At 30.7% G+C, this 16,224-nt stretch overlaps 1 protein-coding gene across 3 annotated transcripts; it reads right to left on the minus strand.

Annotated features, from left to right (window-relative positions):
- Positions 1-2,528: 2,528 nt before the first annotated feature.
- LOC117171563 (importin-9) lies at positions 2,529-16,224 on the minus strand. Of its 3 annotated transcripts, none has more exons than XM_033358995.1 (13): positions 16,161-16,224; positions 13,917-14,265; positions 12,326-12,559; positions 11,782-12,151; positions 8,542-8,792; positions 7,868-8,111; positions 7,430-7,743; positions 7,082-7,304; positions 3,946-4,217; positions 3,426-3,834; positions 3,184-3,335; positions 3,002-3,074; positions 2,529-2,850 (listed from the first exon to the last, which is right to left on the minus strand). In XM_033358995.1, the coding sequence occupies exons 2-13, from the start codon at positions 14,253-14,255 to the stop codon at positions 2,645-2,647; spliced, it is 3,087 nt and encodes a 1,028-aa protein (XP_033214886.1). In that variant the 5' UTR covers positions 14,256-14,265; positions 16,161-16,224; the 3' UTR covers positions 2,529-2,644. The 3 variants fall into 3 exon arrangements, with proteins under 3 accessions (XP_033214886.1, XP_033214887.1, XP_033214888.1); XM_033358996.1 differs by lacking the exon at positions 16,161-16,224 and adding an exon at positions 16,023-16,145; XM_033358997.1 differs by lacking the exon at positions 16,161-16,224 and adding an exon at positions 15,990-16,082.

The following is a 16,224-nucleotide window of genomic DNA, read 5'->3' on the forward strand; positions in this document are numbered from 1 at the left end:
GGGCCAGAAGCAGGAAACTGGCCAACGATCAAAGATTTGTTGAAATTGTGTAAAATTGTTTTTTTTGTGATTCCGGGATCTATGATTTCAAATATGATGTTAAAAATTCAAACTGGTAGATTCCAACTTGAAATTTTTATTGAATTTTTATAAAATTATGTCTGGGGGTTTTACGCAACACTGATTTCAAATATGATACTAAAAGGTCCAACTTTAAGATGGCGAATCCTAAATGACGGATGCCCACTTAAACAATGTACCCAGCATGAAGAGAAGTATTCAGATAAATTCAAAATCTGAATTCCCATTAATACGTGAATTTTCCTCCGTCGAAAATTCCACCTAGGAATAGAAAAAAAAAATTTTTGTTATTTTTAATCGACTTGAAAAAAATTAAATGGAATCGTATTGAGAGGAATTTAAAAATGAAGGAGTGCAAAAATAAAAATAGAAAGAGAATGATGTCACTTTGAGGACGAAAAACTTAGTCCTTTTCATGGAACAGTTATGAATATAGAATAATTATGTTAACAGAAATAATTTGTACTATTGTCAAAGAATATTTTTACAATTTTGTTTAAAGATACATTAATGTTTGCCTTACACAGCATTATGAAATAAATTTATTATTATTTCTTATAGCATTAAATCTATAATTTGTTTAAAGAACATAAAATATTATAATTAAAACTTCACCGTTATGTCACACAAAAAATTCGAAATTTCCAAACTTATATTCCACAAAAACGAATAGAAACTGTGCATGTGCACGTATTTTATTGACAGAATAGAATGAATTAAAATAATCGAAAATAAAGAATATAAGTATGTAATTCAACATAACAACAACAAAAGATTGAAATTTCCGAACTTACGTTGCACACGGAGGAATAGGAACTATCTAAGTGGACATATTAGGGAGAATTAAATAAGTCGAAAATACAGCATGTAAGTATGGAATTAAAAATAACCATGAGAGCTATGTCTACTGATCGAATTAAGAGGAATTGAAAAAGTAGAAAATATATTCGCCTCACTGGAATACAACACAAGTGTCAATCGTTAAGGAAATAAAAAAGAATTGGCTTCGGAGACAAACCTATTCTTTCGTTGGTCACTTCTGTCGATGAAAAATCAGCACACTCAAAAAATGTTTTAAATGCTCACTGGTTTCAATCTGAAAATATTAATTTTTCTCTTCTGAACGAGTATGCAATTTTTGTAAATTTGTGACTATTGGGGTTGTACGGGTGGCTGGCTTCAAATATGATGGCGAATCCACAATGACCGATTAGAACTTGAAAGCTTTATTGCATTACAAAAATACTGTCTCTGAGGGTTTCACGGATCGCTGATTCTGAATATGATAATAAACATTCCAAGACAGCGGTCTAAAACTTAACAATTTATGCACTTTTTGCTAAATTGGATCTGTAGATACATGTCACTGATTTTAAATATGGTGCTCATAATTAAAAATGCAAGATGGCGGATTCGAAACGACGGAAAAAAACTTTAACATTTTTAGGATGTTTGTGTAAAATTATGTCGGTAGAGGTTTTACAGATCACCAATATCATATAATGACGTCTAATAAAACTCTTAATTACTCTCAACCTATTCATCCTTCATAACAGCACTACAATTTTAATATTCTGATTTCATTTCAACTATTTAACAAAAATAATTTTAAATCATTCTTCAGGAAAAAGGAGTTTTCTTCAAAAATCGCAAGTGAAAGCACACCAAAGTGGTTTCATTTTAAAGTTCAGGCATGTACCAGTAAACCCTGCGGATATAAATATTCCACTTTTACACTGAGTTTTTCAAAATTATGTTTTGCCTGATGAAACAGAGACGATTACTTCATGAAAGTTTGTATCTAGTTATTCAATTAGGCATTTTTACTTTAATCAACAGCTAACTTCACTTCGTAGACAGCTGAGGAGGAAACAAGGGATCAAATGCATGAGATTCAGTTCATTTTTGCCATATTATGCTAATATCTTCGTAAAATATAATTTTGTATATATAACTGTGTTTGCAAATAGTTTTTATTGTTTAATTACCATTTAACGAAATAATAAAATGATAATAATAATTAATACAATATCACAGAAATAAAGTTTTGTTCCATGCATCTAATCCATTGTTTTCCCCTCAGCTTTTAAAAAAGTGAATCAGTGAAGTTAGCTGATGATTGAAGTGAAAATACCTAACTTAGTCTTAAAAACCAACTTGTGGGTCTATAAAATTGTTTTACGCAAGACCAGAGCTTCATAATTATTTGAAGATGCACATATCTCACGTTCATCTTGCATGTTGCAGAATATTAAATCTTAATCGTTGTTTTTTGTGCCGCAAATATGACAAGAAGGAATTTGACAGAGATAGTAATTTCAGAAAATTTGGGAACAGTTGGAAAACACGACTCTTATTGGTGTCGCACTGTGCGGCAGTGCTGGGGGCTTTTCAGATGACGTTTGTGTATGCGTGCTGTTATATTGCCAAAGAAAAATAAAAGAGTATATTTATGCAGGTATTTCAACATTTATATAAGGCACTTATCAAATTACAAGTTACAAAATTAATAACATATGTATAGATGAACGATTTAAACTGCTTATTTGCCGATTTGATCGACCTATAGAAATACTGTATTTACGTTGATATTCGTTAATACTTTTCGCTCCATTACATTCAAGTGTTGCACGAAAGCTGGGAAGCAATGATGAGTGGAAAATTTTTGAAGAAAGTCGCTCAAATATTGCGCAAGGTTCAAGTGATAGATAGAATCTTGCATTATGTCAGGATCTTCATCCTGTTCTTCCTCCTCAAAACCGTCCAGTCCTAAAAATAAAATTCCATCTTGTTCTTTCTCTTTCTTTCTCGCTACACCACATTGCATTACAATTAGTTGACAGCAGTGCTGAAAACTTGTGCTGCTCTGCACTGATTCGATTAAAAAAATAAATAAAAGGCATGATAAGTGTTCTCTTACTCAGCATATTTGCCTCGTTTCCTGGATCTAGTATTGTGTCCTGACCATCCGAGTCACATTCCTCATCAGATTCCTGCAAGTTGAATTATCAAAATTAATTTTAAAACATGTTGAGTCAATTTGATTACTTGTGTCTCGGTATGAGCATACTATGCTCATGCGCTAAATACGGCGATGCTTACTTCGATACTTTGATTGGCAGCGGAAACAGCTTCAATGTCATTGGCCAGTTCATTTATGAGCAACTTAAAAATTTTGACGAGCACAGGAATAGTCGTCCAGTGAGGTGCGGGCAGTTGGCTTCTTGTCCTTGTCCTCATACCCTCCTCGTGTTCTAAAAATGGTCATGTTTTGTTATTCGACTTGGCTGCGCGAAAGAGAGAAGAAGGAAGGCAAGCAAGGAAGAAATATTTGTGACTTTCACCTGGATATATTTCCTCCCCATTGACGGTAATCTCATTCAATCGCAAGTCGTCGTGAGTGACACCATACTCGAGCAACTTGCACAGAGCAACACTCGCCACCTTTCGATCATAATTGCCAAAAAATAGGTGTTGTCTGCTGACCCACTCAGACAATACAAAAGCGAGAGCACTCTGTCCCGTTGGACCCGGAACTGTCGACAAAAAGTTCAAGACAGCATCAAACGCTGAATTGACCAAGTGGGCATATACCATCAGCAGATTTTGCATCACAGTCAAGGTTTCGGTCCGCTGCATTTTGCTGAGAACGGCTTTCAACAAGAGATCCAAATTTTCGCCCAAAGTGTTTCCAGCTTTTCTGATCAGAGTTGTCACCAACCGACCCACAAAGGCGGCACTGAACTCACTCGACTGTCGCGTAACAATTAATTCAGTGGTATAAATGATGCTAATTATTTGAAAAACTTATATATCACAGTTAAAAAGTATTTTTGAATATATTATAACATATAATAGACTAACCCGAGGGTTGAGAAGTTGTGCAGAGATTTTTAATATATATTCGAGACCAGTGCAACCCTCACTGTCCCTGCGGTCAATAATCTGATGAGCCGCAACCGAGAGATATGTACGTATTACTTCGCTGCCATTTTGTAATGTTGCATTTTCTTCGGAATTTAAAATGCAGTGGCATGCGGCAAAGAAGGCATTCTCAATTAAGGCATTACTCAACGGCTGGGGAGAGTATTGTACCAAAACTTGTAACACTTCTAAAGCCAATCCCCTGGAACCTTCTGAAAAGTCATAAATATCTAATTTGTTATGCACCAAGGGGACAGAAAGGATGGAAATTATTTCCGTCGAAAATCATTACGTCGCACACATATAATGGCAATTATTTGTCTATGAGTTGAAAAGGAGAACCACAAATTCAATCCAAAGACATGAGAAATGCCCGTATTCAGCATGTGTCATAAAATATTTCAGTTCATAAGCCAACAGCAGAGAATGGAAACTGTGTAAACTTGATATCAAATTTGAGACAAAAATTAAAGAAATACAGCGTGGTGATTCTGCGGACGATTTCAAATTCCTCATTTTTCCCCGTTTTTGCCGGTCAAGCTTTTCAATTTTGCCGGTCAACTGAAAGTTAAGTATTTATATTTGTCGCAAAAAGCAAACATTTATTTTAAATCATGACGTTCATTCTAAACCACATCTAACACAACACAGCAAAAAAATCACAAAATGAAATTATGAATCTTCAACTGCATTAGTGGAATTTTAAACCAAACAGACGAATTTTGAATTAAATGGTGAGTATTTAATTGTAATACTTTAATTATTAACCAGAAAGATGAATTTTTAAACTATAAGATCCATTTACTACCAAAAAATAAAATTTTCAACAAAACACATGAATTTTAACGAAACTGTTAAATTTTCAATCAAAGGAGACAAATTTGCAAACAAATACTTGCATTTTAAACTAGAAAAAAAAAAACAATTTTCAATCAAAAATGGAATAGTTACATATTTAGTACCCAAAAATTAATTTTTATCTTAACTGATGAATGTTCAACTAAAATCATGAATCCTCAACTGAAAGAGTTGGAACTTTCAACAACAACAAATCATTAAAAAAGGCACGTTGTCAAAACTTGAGAAAATCAATGTTCAACCGAAAAAGAAATAAATATTCAAAAAAATTCCCTTTTATTAAAAGAAAAAAATGAGTTTTCAATCAAAAAGTCCATTTTTCAAACAAAGAAATGAACTTCTTATTAAAATGATGAATCTTCAATAAAAAAAAAATAATTTTCAATAAAAGAGTTTATTTTTCAACCAAGTAAATTGATCTCAAATATAAACAATGAATTTTAAACTAAAATGACGAATGTCTAATTGGAATACTTAAATTTTTAATCCGAAAGAAGAATTTTCAAACAAGGAGATTAACTTTGAAAATAAAATAATTTTCTACCAAAAACTGGATTTTTTAAATTAAATATGTTAATTTTAAACGAAATAAATGAATTTTCAATTTAAAAAGACAAATTTACATTCAAATTGTTACATTTTGGACTCGAAAAAGTCAATTTTATATCCAAAATGTAACGGTTAAATTTTCAGATGAAAAAATTAACTTTCAGCCAAACTGATGTATTTTTTCAAAATGACGTGGATTTAAAAGAAAAAAATGGAATTTTTAACCAAACAATGGAATTTCCATCCAAAAAAGATAAAATTTCAAATTAAAATAGAATAGTTGAATTTTTCCTTAAAAATCTAATTCTAAAAAAATCTGATTTTGAGAAAGATACTATTCGCAATTTCTACTGAGTAAGTTAAGTTTTCTGTTGAAAAAGTGATTTTCAACAAACTAGGTACATTTTGCAAGGGATAAATTTTCAGTTAAATTGTTGAATCTTGAAGCGAAAAAAAAAAAAATTTTTTAACAAAAGACCAATTGAAAAAAGCTACTTCAAGTATTTTATTTTTTTTTAATTTGGTAGAGGGAACTTTAAAATTGTGACGAATTTTAATTGGAACAATTTTAAACCAAAAAGATTGATTTTCAACTAATTAGATTTAATTAACTAACTAGTTAGATTTTTAGTTTAAAAAGAAAATAATTTTCAAAGAAAAAAGGAATAAAAATTTCAACAAAATAGTGACATTTTCGGCAAAAAATGCCATTTCATCCAGAGAAAAAAAAGGTTTCAATCAAATAACTCATATTACGCTAAAATTATAAAAATTTGAACACAATAATTGATTTTTTAAACCAAAAGAAGAATTTTTAACCAAGAAAATTAGCTTCCAAAGAAAAATATCATTTTAAACAAAAATAGTAGATTATGTGCCTAGGCAGTAAAGTTGAACTTTATAAGAGGATGTAGAATTAAACGTCAGAGCCGAAGGCAGGGTCGGCACAACTGCATACGACTATAAAAAAACTTTACTTCCGTGGTTCATACGATATACTTTATCTGAAACGGGCAGAATAAAAACTCTTTTATCTGGAAAACGGCGCTTGATTGTAGCGCATTCGCAGACGCGAGGGGTGACATTGGAAGTCCAAAATTTACTTCGCAGTTAAACTTTGGTTTAAAATCAATTCTTCCCAGTCTTTTTTTTTTTTTTTTGACTTCTCACTCACTTCTTCCTCTTTTCTGTCACTTTATCTGCCGCTCGTCACAGTACAATAAAGTGCCATTTTACTGCCGCTCCGCGGGCAGATAAAGTGCGCTTATTCTGCGTATTTCAGATAAAATTGATTTTTAACCACACATGTGGATTTTCAACGAAATAGTTGAATATTTAATTAAAAGACCAATTTTCGTTAAAATTGGTATATTTTGAACAAGAAAAGATCAATTTTCATTCAAATTGATGAATGTGTAACTAAAGTGATGAATCTTGAACTGTAATAGTTGCATTTTATACAAAAAAGATTAATTTTAACCATTTTAAAACTACTAATTTAATTTCCATATAAATAAATAAAAGAATAAAATAAAAATTCAATAATAAATTATGACTGAAATTTACTGTGATCAGAAGTAAATTCCTCGTTTATAAAAATTAAATTCCCGGTCAAGTCGCCAACCTGAGATGCAAGAGTGATTAAGAATTAATGAATGTGATGACTCACCGTCGTCCTTTGATTTATCCACATGCGTAACTGTCATCATGCTGACAAGGGTTGGCACCAAGCGAGTGTGCAAAAGTTCAATACAATCTGGATTTTGAGAGAGAGCCTTAAATATGTCTTGGCATATAGATAAAATTAATGGATCGCTGTGGAACTTTAAAAACGCTGCGATTGTCAATGGACATATTTTACTTTCTACTGATGCCGTGAAATTATTGTCCAGCTGTGAAGAAACATTTTTTCTCTTTGTTTTAAATATTTCAACTCTTAAAATTACTCACTCCTATTTGATATGTAATATTTAGATTTCAATCCTATATAAATAGTAAGTCTGTGTAATTTATTTACCGAAATTAAAGACGATAGCGTTTCCATGACGAGTATGAGAATTTCGGTCGGCGGATGACTAGCCAAGTTGAACAGACCCTGAAATATTGTTGGCAAATGAGAACAAACAAGAGCCTTAATGGCATCGTTTTCCGCAGAAGCTTCGCAAATCCAGTAAATTCCCTTGACTGCGCTAATACGTATGCAAATCGGCTGATTCTCCTGTAAACCATTGACCGTCGCTTGCAGAAATTGCGAATTAATTTCTATCGGCATTTCTTTGGCGAATCTCCCTCCGAGACAGAGACAGCGTCCCAAAAGTAGAGGATGAGCTCCTGTGATGAAGTCAATTCCATTAGTTAAATTCGCATTTCTAAGGTTGAGAGAAAGATCAGATAATTCACACAGTATAGGTATGTGCTTCGAATCGAAATTTGATGATACTCTTGTGAGAATTACCAGAGTCATTTAGAGTTGCGAGAACTACATCGACCAGAAATCTGACAATGTCGAAGCGCAAAACACCTGCTTGCAGCTGTTCGACAACAATGTCTTTGGTCAAACTGAGAGCGATTATTGAGGCCTCTTGAATCTTCCACCAGTGCTCACTGCTGTTTGTTACAGCCTTTTGCCTGTTGGACTCCTCCACGTGCCTCATTATAACATCGCAAAGTGCGTCGACAGCCGAGTGCGTTGCTAGTGTCTGCCAATTATTTTTACATTTTTAACATACAGTTAATTCCGTTATAGATTGTTTATTTTTTTGAAATTTCTTTTAATAGTAGATTATTTACCTAGGCAGTAAAGTTTCTTACGATACTTTATCTGAAACGGGCAGAATAAAAACTCTTTTATCTGGAAGACGGCGCTTGATTGTAGCGCATTCGCAGACGCGAGGGGTGACACTGGAAGTTCAAAATTCACTTCGCAGTTGAACTTAGGTTAAAAATCAATTCTTCTCACTCTTTTCTTTCATTTCTCACTCGCTCTTTTCTCCTTGCTGTCTCTTTATCTGCCGCTCGTCGCAGTACAATAAAGTGCTATTTTACTGCCGCTCCACGAGGAGATAAAGTGCGTTTATTCTGCCTATTTCAGATAAATTTAATGTTTCTTGTGTATATTCACATACTTACAACTAGATGCTCTTGGGCAGATATTCGAACGTTGTAAGCAAAAGCAGTTTGCTCGTCTTCTTCAATGAATTGAATCGGATTGTTGTTCCACTGCTCAATTTGCTCGTCGGTTACTTGCATGAATATTATCAGGTAGTACATAATCTCCTGTTGGAAATTCTCCAGAAGATTTGATAACTTTTTGTTTTCGACTAGTGATCCAATAAAGTCGAAGGTTGCGATTATCAGATTGTTAAAGTTTATTATTTCGCCTGTAAAATAAAAACTAAACGCTCAGTATGGGGTGCATTTTTTAAAATGTAATTTAGGATTTCATGTCTCTTAATATTCTTCTATACAGATACTTATCAGGCTAAACAAAAGTAGACTTTATTAGAAAAAGTAGACTAGACGCATTTTTGCGCAGAAGTGATCTGATTTTTGCTGATTGACAAGGAATAATATACAAAATATCAAGAGGTGTTCTTGTCACTAAAAGTATCAAAAATTCTGGAAAAATGATTTTCATATATGCAAATTTCGTTACCTGAAAAATAAAACTGAAAATATCCATCTATAAATTTGCTATCATTTGTGTTCCCTAAACTTTCTTACAGGAATATTTTAGTAATCAAATGTGAATTTATCTTTTTTTTTCTGAACACGACTGAACTTTCTAGCCTATAAATATCAGTATTAGTATAAAGATACAAACTAATTGTAGAAACCTAGTGTGTATAGAATATTTAAAGATAAGAAAACGTATTTTGTAATATATGGAAACTCATTTGTGTCCAGACCTTTTATTCTGTAAAAAAATTCTTTTTTTATTGACTAATTTTTTATTTTTCTTGATATTTAATATTCAAACACCTGCATTTTAATTTTTTTATATTTTTAAAATAGGATCTTCTAAAAACGGACTAAAACAGCGTTACGGATATAAATTTAATGTTTTCAAAGTTATTCTAAAAAAAAATTTCTCTTCTACTGTAAAAGATAACTTTTTAACAAAATATTTGAACTTATAACAAAATTATTAAATTTTTAATATAACAGTTGAATTGTCCACCCAAAAAAAATTAATTCTCAAGAAAGAAATGTCACAGTTTATATTTTAATAAAAAGACGAAATTTATACGAGATTTCTCTACAAAAATTAAATTTTAAAACAAAAATTAATTTTCCACGAAACTGAGGCATTTTTATCCAACAAAAATGAAATTTCAAACCAAGAAAATTATTTTTTTTTTTACCAAAAAAGGAGAATTTCAGCTAAGAAAGATCAATCTTTAAAGAACAGAAAATACATTTTCAGTTAAAATATTATTTTTAAACGAAAAAAAGGCTTTACAACTGAAAAGTTAAATTTTCAGCCAAAGAAATAAATAAAAAATGCAATTTAACTTTTACACAACTATGTAGTGAAATTGTTAATTGAAAAGATTAATTTTAACAAAATGGTTAAAATTTCAACAAAAAAGTTGAATTTGTAACTAAAAAAATAAGTCTAAAAAAAAGATTTCTTAATAAAGCGATTCAATCAAATCATTACAAAAATAATTGAATATTAAAGCAAAGAATAATTTTTAACCAAAAAGTTGCATTTTCATTTAATAAAGAAATGAACTTTGCATTAAAACAGAAGAATTTTTAAATTAAAAAGATAAATTTTCAAACAAATAGTTGAATTTTCTATTTAAAAAAATTTCAATTGACTTTTCACGATTCAAATGTGATTTTTTAAACAAGAAGTAAGTTTCCACGAGTAAAATTAAAAAGTTGCATTTTGACTTAAGAATGATGAAATTTCTCTTAAAACAGATGAATTTTTAATAAAAAAAGAAACTTAAAAAAAATAGTTGGAATTTTTATTCAGAAAAGATATTAGTTCTCTTTTCAACACAAAAATATGAAATTTAAACAAAAAGTACATTTTCTACGAAATAGTTAAATTTTCAATAAAACGTCAGAATTCTAAACCAAAAAAATATGAATTTTTAACAAAATATTTGAATTTTCAACCGAAAAGTTACATTTTCATTTAATAATGATAAAATTTCTCCTAAAACAGATTAATTAAAAAAAAACTTTTAAAAAATAGTTAAATTTGCATCCAAAGAAGATTCTAGTTCACTTTCAAACAGCAAAATAAGAATGATTAGCAGTAAGTTACTTTTCTGCTAAATAGTTGAATTTTGAATTTAAAAAAGAGTAGCTTTTTAACAAGATTGGTATATATTCAATCAAGCAGGTGAATATTTGAATCAAAAAGACAAATTTAAAAACTAGTTGAGTTTTCATCCGAAAAGATTTCAATTGATTTTTAAACAAAAAGTCAATGTTCCAGGTAATAGTTGAATTTTCAATCGAAAAGTTTTCATATTTATCCAAGAAAGATGCAATTTTTCTACTAAAAAAGATGATCTTTTAAATCAAGCAGAAAATTAAAAAATATATATATATATTTCAGTTGACTTATAAGCAACGGATTAGAATTTAAACAAAAAGCAGTTGAAAATTGCAACCAAACAATAAAATTTACAATTAAAAAGATAATTGGAATTTAGGATATTTAAATAGGCGAAAGATCCAATGTAAAATCTTTGTTTTTTCCTAAAAAAGAAAAAAAGAAAAGAAAATTATTCATCTTTACTCTCGACGAAAATAAAAAGGAGGAAAGAAAAATGAGAAGGCAACCAACCAAATCCCCTGCCTTCTCTTTTTTTATTTCTTTCGTCCTCCCTATTCACCCTCATCAAGGCAAAAAATATAAATAAGATAAAATGGAAATAAAAATAATATTAAATAGAAAAAGAAATATAACATTTTATTTTATATATTTTTCAAATGTTTTTTATTAGGATCTGATAATGGTGGGAATAGGGAGGACGAATGAAATAAAAAATAGACGGGAGGGGATTTGGTTAGTTGTCTTCTCATTTTTCTTTCCTCCTTTTTATTTTCGTCCAGAGTAAAGATGAATAATTTTATTTTATTTTTTTATTTTTTAGGGGGAAAGGAGGGTAGAGAAGTGTTCCTTTTTTGCTGATTCCAATGTGAACATTTTGTGATGGTTGTCCAAATTTGGTTGTTAGATTCTTGATTTTATTTTCAGGAATTCTTTTAATTAAAAAGATAATCTTCAGGGGAAAGTTTTTGTGAATTTTAAAAACTTGCGAATTATTTATTTTTATATTATTATTATTATTATTATTATTATTATTCTGTCTTTCAGGAATATAGAAAAGAATGAATTACCATCAGAATCGACTTCTTTGTCGTTGACATCTCCATCTCCGTTAACCACCTCGTCTTGATAAATCTTTGCACTTTGAGTCAAGGTTTCCCAAACAGGAGGCAGCATTTCTGGCAGAAAGTTGATGACAAATTTGGGCAACTTTGAAATTAAGCAATTGATGGCTTTTATTATGTCAGTTTTTAGGCCACAGTCGATAGTCGGTCCATTCGACTGTCGCAGACACTGAACAAATTTCTCGCAAAACATGGGAATTACAGGTTCAAAGTACTGCTGCGTAAATCCCTTCTTGTAAGTACTTGTCTCTGCAACCAAGTTTGTTACTGTCGTAAAAATCTCTATCGCTCTTCCTCGAATACGTATTGAGTACTCCTGAAAAATGAGCAATTATATCACAAATCAATCATGATATTCAAGATTTTCCCTACATTTTTTACTTTTTCACAAAAAAAAAGGAAAATTATGGCAAAGGTATTTCTACGAATAAGAGAGGGAGAAAATTGGAGAAATCGTCGAATCCCAATTGAAAGAAAAAGAAAGACTTACAGTTTCACTTTGAATGATTCGATACATTTCCTGGAGAATAATAGGACCAACGTTCGGAAGGTGAGTGTCCGTGAGGTCTCTTGTGAACTCGGTCAATACTCTCATTGCACCATGAACAGCAAACTCGTTTTCTCTACTTAAACAACTAACAAGAATATCAAACAGTCCTGGCCAATTCTCAGGCCAGTCCCAGTGAGCTATTGCAGATATTGCATAGGCCACTGCAGTTCGCACCTATTCAACATAAAAAAAACTTTATATCAAGATACGCATAATTACATACATGAATACACTTTGTACAAAAAGAAAGAAAAAAAAACGACTCGTTTCGACAAATATTTACTGAAATAGGGCGGATGCAATTTTTCGACTCTTGAATTTTGCTATTGCCTCTTCTTCAAACGTACACAAGCTTTGTCCTTCTGCATTAACCCTCAAAGTGCATACATGGCAAAAATCGCAGCAAAACGCATCGTGGGTGTTCTATACCCCAGCGTCTTTAATCATGCATTGTTTAAGCCCTATTGAATATTTTGTCACAGTAAAACTATCCGATATTGTTTAAGGTAGTTTTTATAAGGTACAGTTGATTTTATACCCATTTATTTATTTTAAGTTTAAAAAAAAAATTATTGAAAAAAGTGAAAAAATAGGGTTTTTACCTGAAAATTCATAACTCGCGCAATTTTAATTACTTTAACCTTAAAATCTATGACTCTACTTTTGAAATAGTGTGCTTTCATACAAAAAATATTGTAGCATGGGTACTTTAAAAAAAGATATTTATTTGCACAGTTGAAAAGTCTATTTGATGATAATGAAACGTTTTTTATAGATGTAAAAAATGAGCCATTTTATTTTTTATTGACAAAGAATTTTTAAAGAAAGCAAAAACATAAATAAATTCTTAATTTTTTGCAAACGCAAGTCGTCTTCGAAATTCTTGAAATCTCCGTGGATTCGTTCAAATCTCTTTAAGTACTTAAAATCTTGAAATTTCTGTAAAGTGTTCTAAATTCTTAAAGATCTGCCTAAAATCTTTTAAAATCTTAGGAAATGTTCCATAATCTTTGAAATGTAGTGTCCAAGCCTTTTTCAAAAGTTTAAAATCCTTGCGATTTTTATGAAAATTTCCATAATCTTTGTGAAATATTTTCTATTCGTTGAAATGTGTCAAGTATTTTAAATCTGGTGTACACGCCTTTTATAAATCTTTGAAATCCGTAAAATCTTTGTAAAATGTTCAAAATCTTTTTAAATGTTTTGAAACATTCTAAAATCTTTAACAATGTTTGGTAATTATATGATCACAGGTAATTCTAATTGTGAAACTGAATGAATGACTTTGAAACTTATGAAGTTACTATTGAACTGCATCCGATACAGGGTCATCTTTCACAAAACCTTGTCAAGATTTATTAGCAAGAAACGCATTAAACATTTACATACTACCCAGTTAAAAACCCTAGTTTTTTGCCGCACCGAAATTAGTAAGCGCAGTTTATGGACAGAACCTAATTGAATATGAGGTACTTTTCCTAGACTCGATTTTCCTGCTTTCCCATTTTTGTATGTTAATACCTATATCTACCTTGCTTATAGACTCTCTGAGCCCGACGGGCAATAACTCTTTGATCTTTTCCTTGGTAGCTTGCTTTATTTCAGGCGGTCGGAACTTTTCAGCCAAGGAACACCAGTGAGTCTCCACATACTGCTTCAAAAGGACTGAAGCCAATTGACGAATCGGCAGCAGACTGTTTGGGTCGATTACAAACTCCGTTAAATGAACGCCAAATTCGTCTGTCACTTCCAACGCTTGAATTCGCTGCTCAGCAGCTTGACGCGTTTCTTGGTGTGGAGATAAAATTCCATTCAGGGTATCGTACAAGGCTTCCTTCAAGGAACCTTGTACGTCTCCACCAACGTTCATCCTGTATTTTCTGAACAAACAATAAATCAAATGAGCTCGTCGTATGAGCTCGATCGTGAGCTCATTCATATCTGCATATAGAAGAGTACCCTCCATCCAAACTTCAGTAAGTAATTAAATAGCATTCTTAGTGATAATAGGAAATTACATATCTTTGTATGCAAATCGATCTATTTATTCTATCAAATCTCAACAAACTACTTCTTTTTATGATGGTATTCAAGAAATAGCCGAAAATGCCAATAAATCATCGTTATATTGTAAATAATAAGTCTACAATTTCTCAACTATGAAGCAACAATTATTTACAATTAAAGAGTTGCAGTACATAACCAGATAAACAATATTTCTTCAAAAATGAGTTTATTGCATAAAAAATTCATGAAAAATGAAATTTGCACTGTGTTAAAAGGATTTGTTCGGATTTTTATTTTTTAATATAGTACTAATAAAAAGAATATACTTTAATTTTATTTTAATATATATTTATTTTATTTCAAATTCTAGGACTGGGCAGTTTTTCCCAGTGGATTTTTATCACTGGAAAGTTTTTAAATGCGCTAGAACAAGAACTCAACTTGAAAATTGAATTGGCTATTTTCAATAATTATTGTGTAAAACGTTCTTTTTCTATTCTCGGGCAGAATATAAAAACAGAACGTTTTACATACAAACTATTGAAATTAGCCAATGTTTCACTCTGAATAAAAATTTGGTATCAATAGAGTAAAATAAGACAATTTTATTTTCAGCTTGGTCTCTGGTTTCAATTCCTTCAAATGCCGTAAAACGGGATAAATTCGCTCATCTGGGGTAAAGTTGTTCACCTCTTAATTTATATTTTAAGATTCAATATCAAATTTCCCACGACAAAAAATAAAATATTATCGATTGTTTTAAATAGTAGTGGCGTCCAACTTACTTTTTAAATTAATTCAGTGCAAATTTATTTCTGAGCAACTTCACTCTACATGAGCGAATTTACACAGTTTTACGATACCCGAAAAAATTCTTCTATTTACACAGGAATTAGAACTTTTTCTTAAAAGAAGGGAAAATAAAACAGGACTTAAATCTTTTAAAAATATTTATAAAAATTCACAAGAAATTGGCAAGAACTTTTTGACCTCCAAAAATGTAGAAAAAACATCAAACTCAGAAGAAAAAAAAATTGCTAAAATTGGTGAAATAATTAAGAACAAGAAAACGGACGAGAACGCATGATCGTTTTTCCTTAAATTAAAGAACAAATATTAGGTCGCTGTAAAACATAAATTACATTTTTTTATTATTTTTAAATTAAAACAATGCAATAAACGGCTGTTTTCACATGTCGTTCAACATTTTCTAAAATGATTCATCAAAAATATATTATTGTCATTCTACTTATAATTTAATGGAAATTAATGCATGGAATCCGTGCGTCGTTAACCTTTTCTACCTGGATTTTAAGTTTAAATTTGCATACAGAATTCAACCATATTATTTTCGCCTGGGAACAGTAGTTTCCTCCATAAAAGAAATTTAAAAAAATGTACTTTTAAATTAAAAAAAAAATGGGTGCAACAGATTCTTTGCCTTAAAATCACATCAAGAAATATCAATTTTTCGTTCAATCATTTTTGAACATTGTGAAAGAGTAATGAAAATAATGTATTTTCTATTTCAGGTATATACTGTAAGTACTGTCAGTGTAATAATGAAAAAATGTTAATTAACCTTACAGAACCTAACCTTAATTAAATCATACGTGCGCAATGGATTTACCATTTATTTTTGTCATCTATAAAGTAAGCAATCCCTTGAAGAAAGAACTCACTGAGAATAGTATAATTTTATATTTTAGTTAGAGAGATCATTTTAATTTAATTTAATTGTTGATTAAATGATAACGTCTGTACTTACTGCTTTTTGACGTCTAAATTGAGCCTATATATTTTCCCGCAGTTTTTATACGAAATTCGGGAAC

Source organism: Belonocnema kinseyi, chromosome 4 (genome assembly GCF_010883055.1).
Source record: "Belonocnema kinseyi isolate 2016_QV_RU_SX_M_011 chromosome 4, B_treatae_v1, whole genome shotgun sequence".
In the NCBI taxonomy this organism is placed as follows: domain Eukaryota; kingdom Metazoa; phylum Arthropoda; class Insecta; order Hymenoptera; family Cynipidae; genus Belonocnema; species Belonocnema kinseyi.

Excerpts from the sequence above, each read along its gene's own strand:
- LOC117171563 (XM_033358995.1), bottom strand. The coding sequence starts at position 14,255 with ATGAACGTTGGTGGAGACGTACAAGGTTCCTTGAAGGAAGCCTTGTAC. Across the intron at positions 3,835-3,945 it reads CACAACTTCTCAACCCTCGG|TCGAGTGAGTTCAGTGCCGC; the intron begins GTTAGTCTATTA and ends GTTACGCGACAG. Across the intron at positions 3,336-3,425 it reads TGGGGAGGAAATATATCCAG|AACACGAGGAGGGTATGAGG; the intron begins GTGAAAGTCACA and ends GACCATTTTTAG.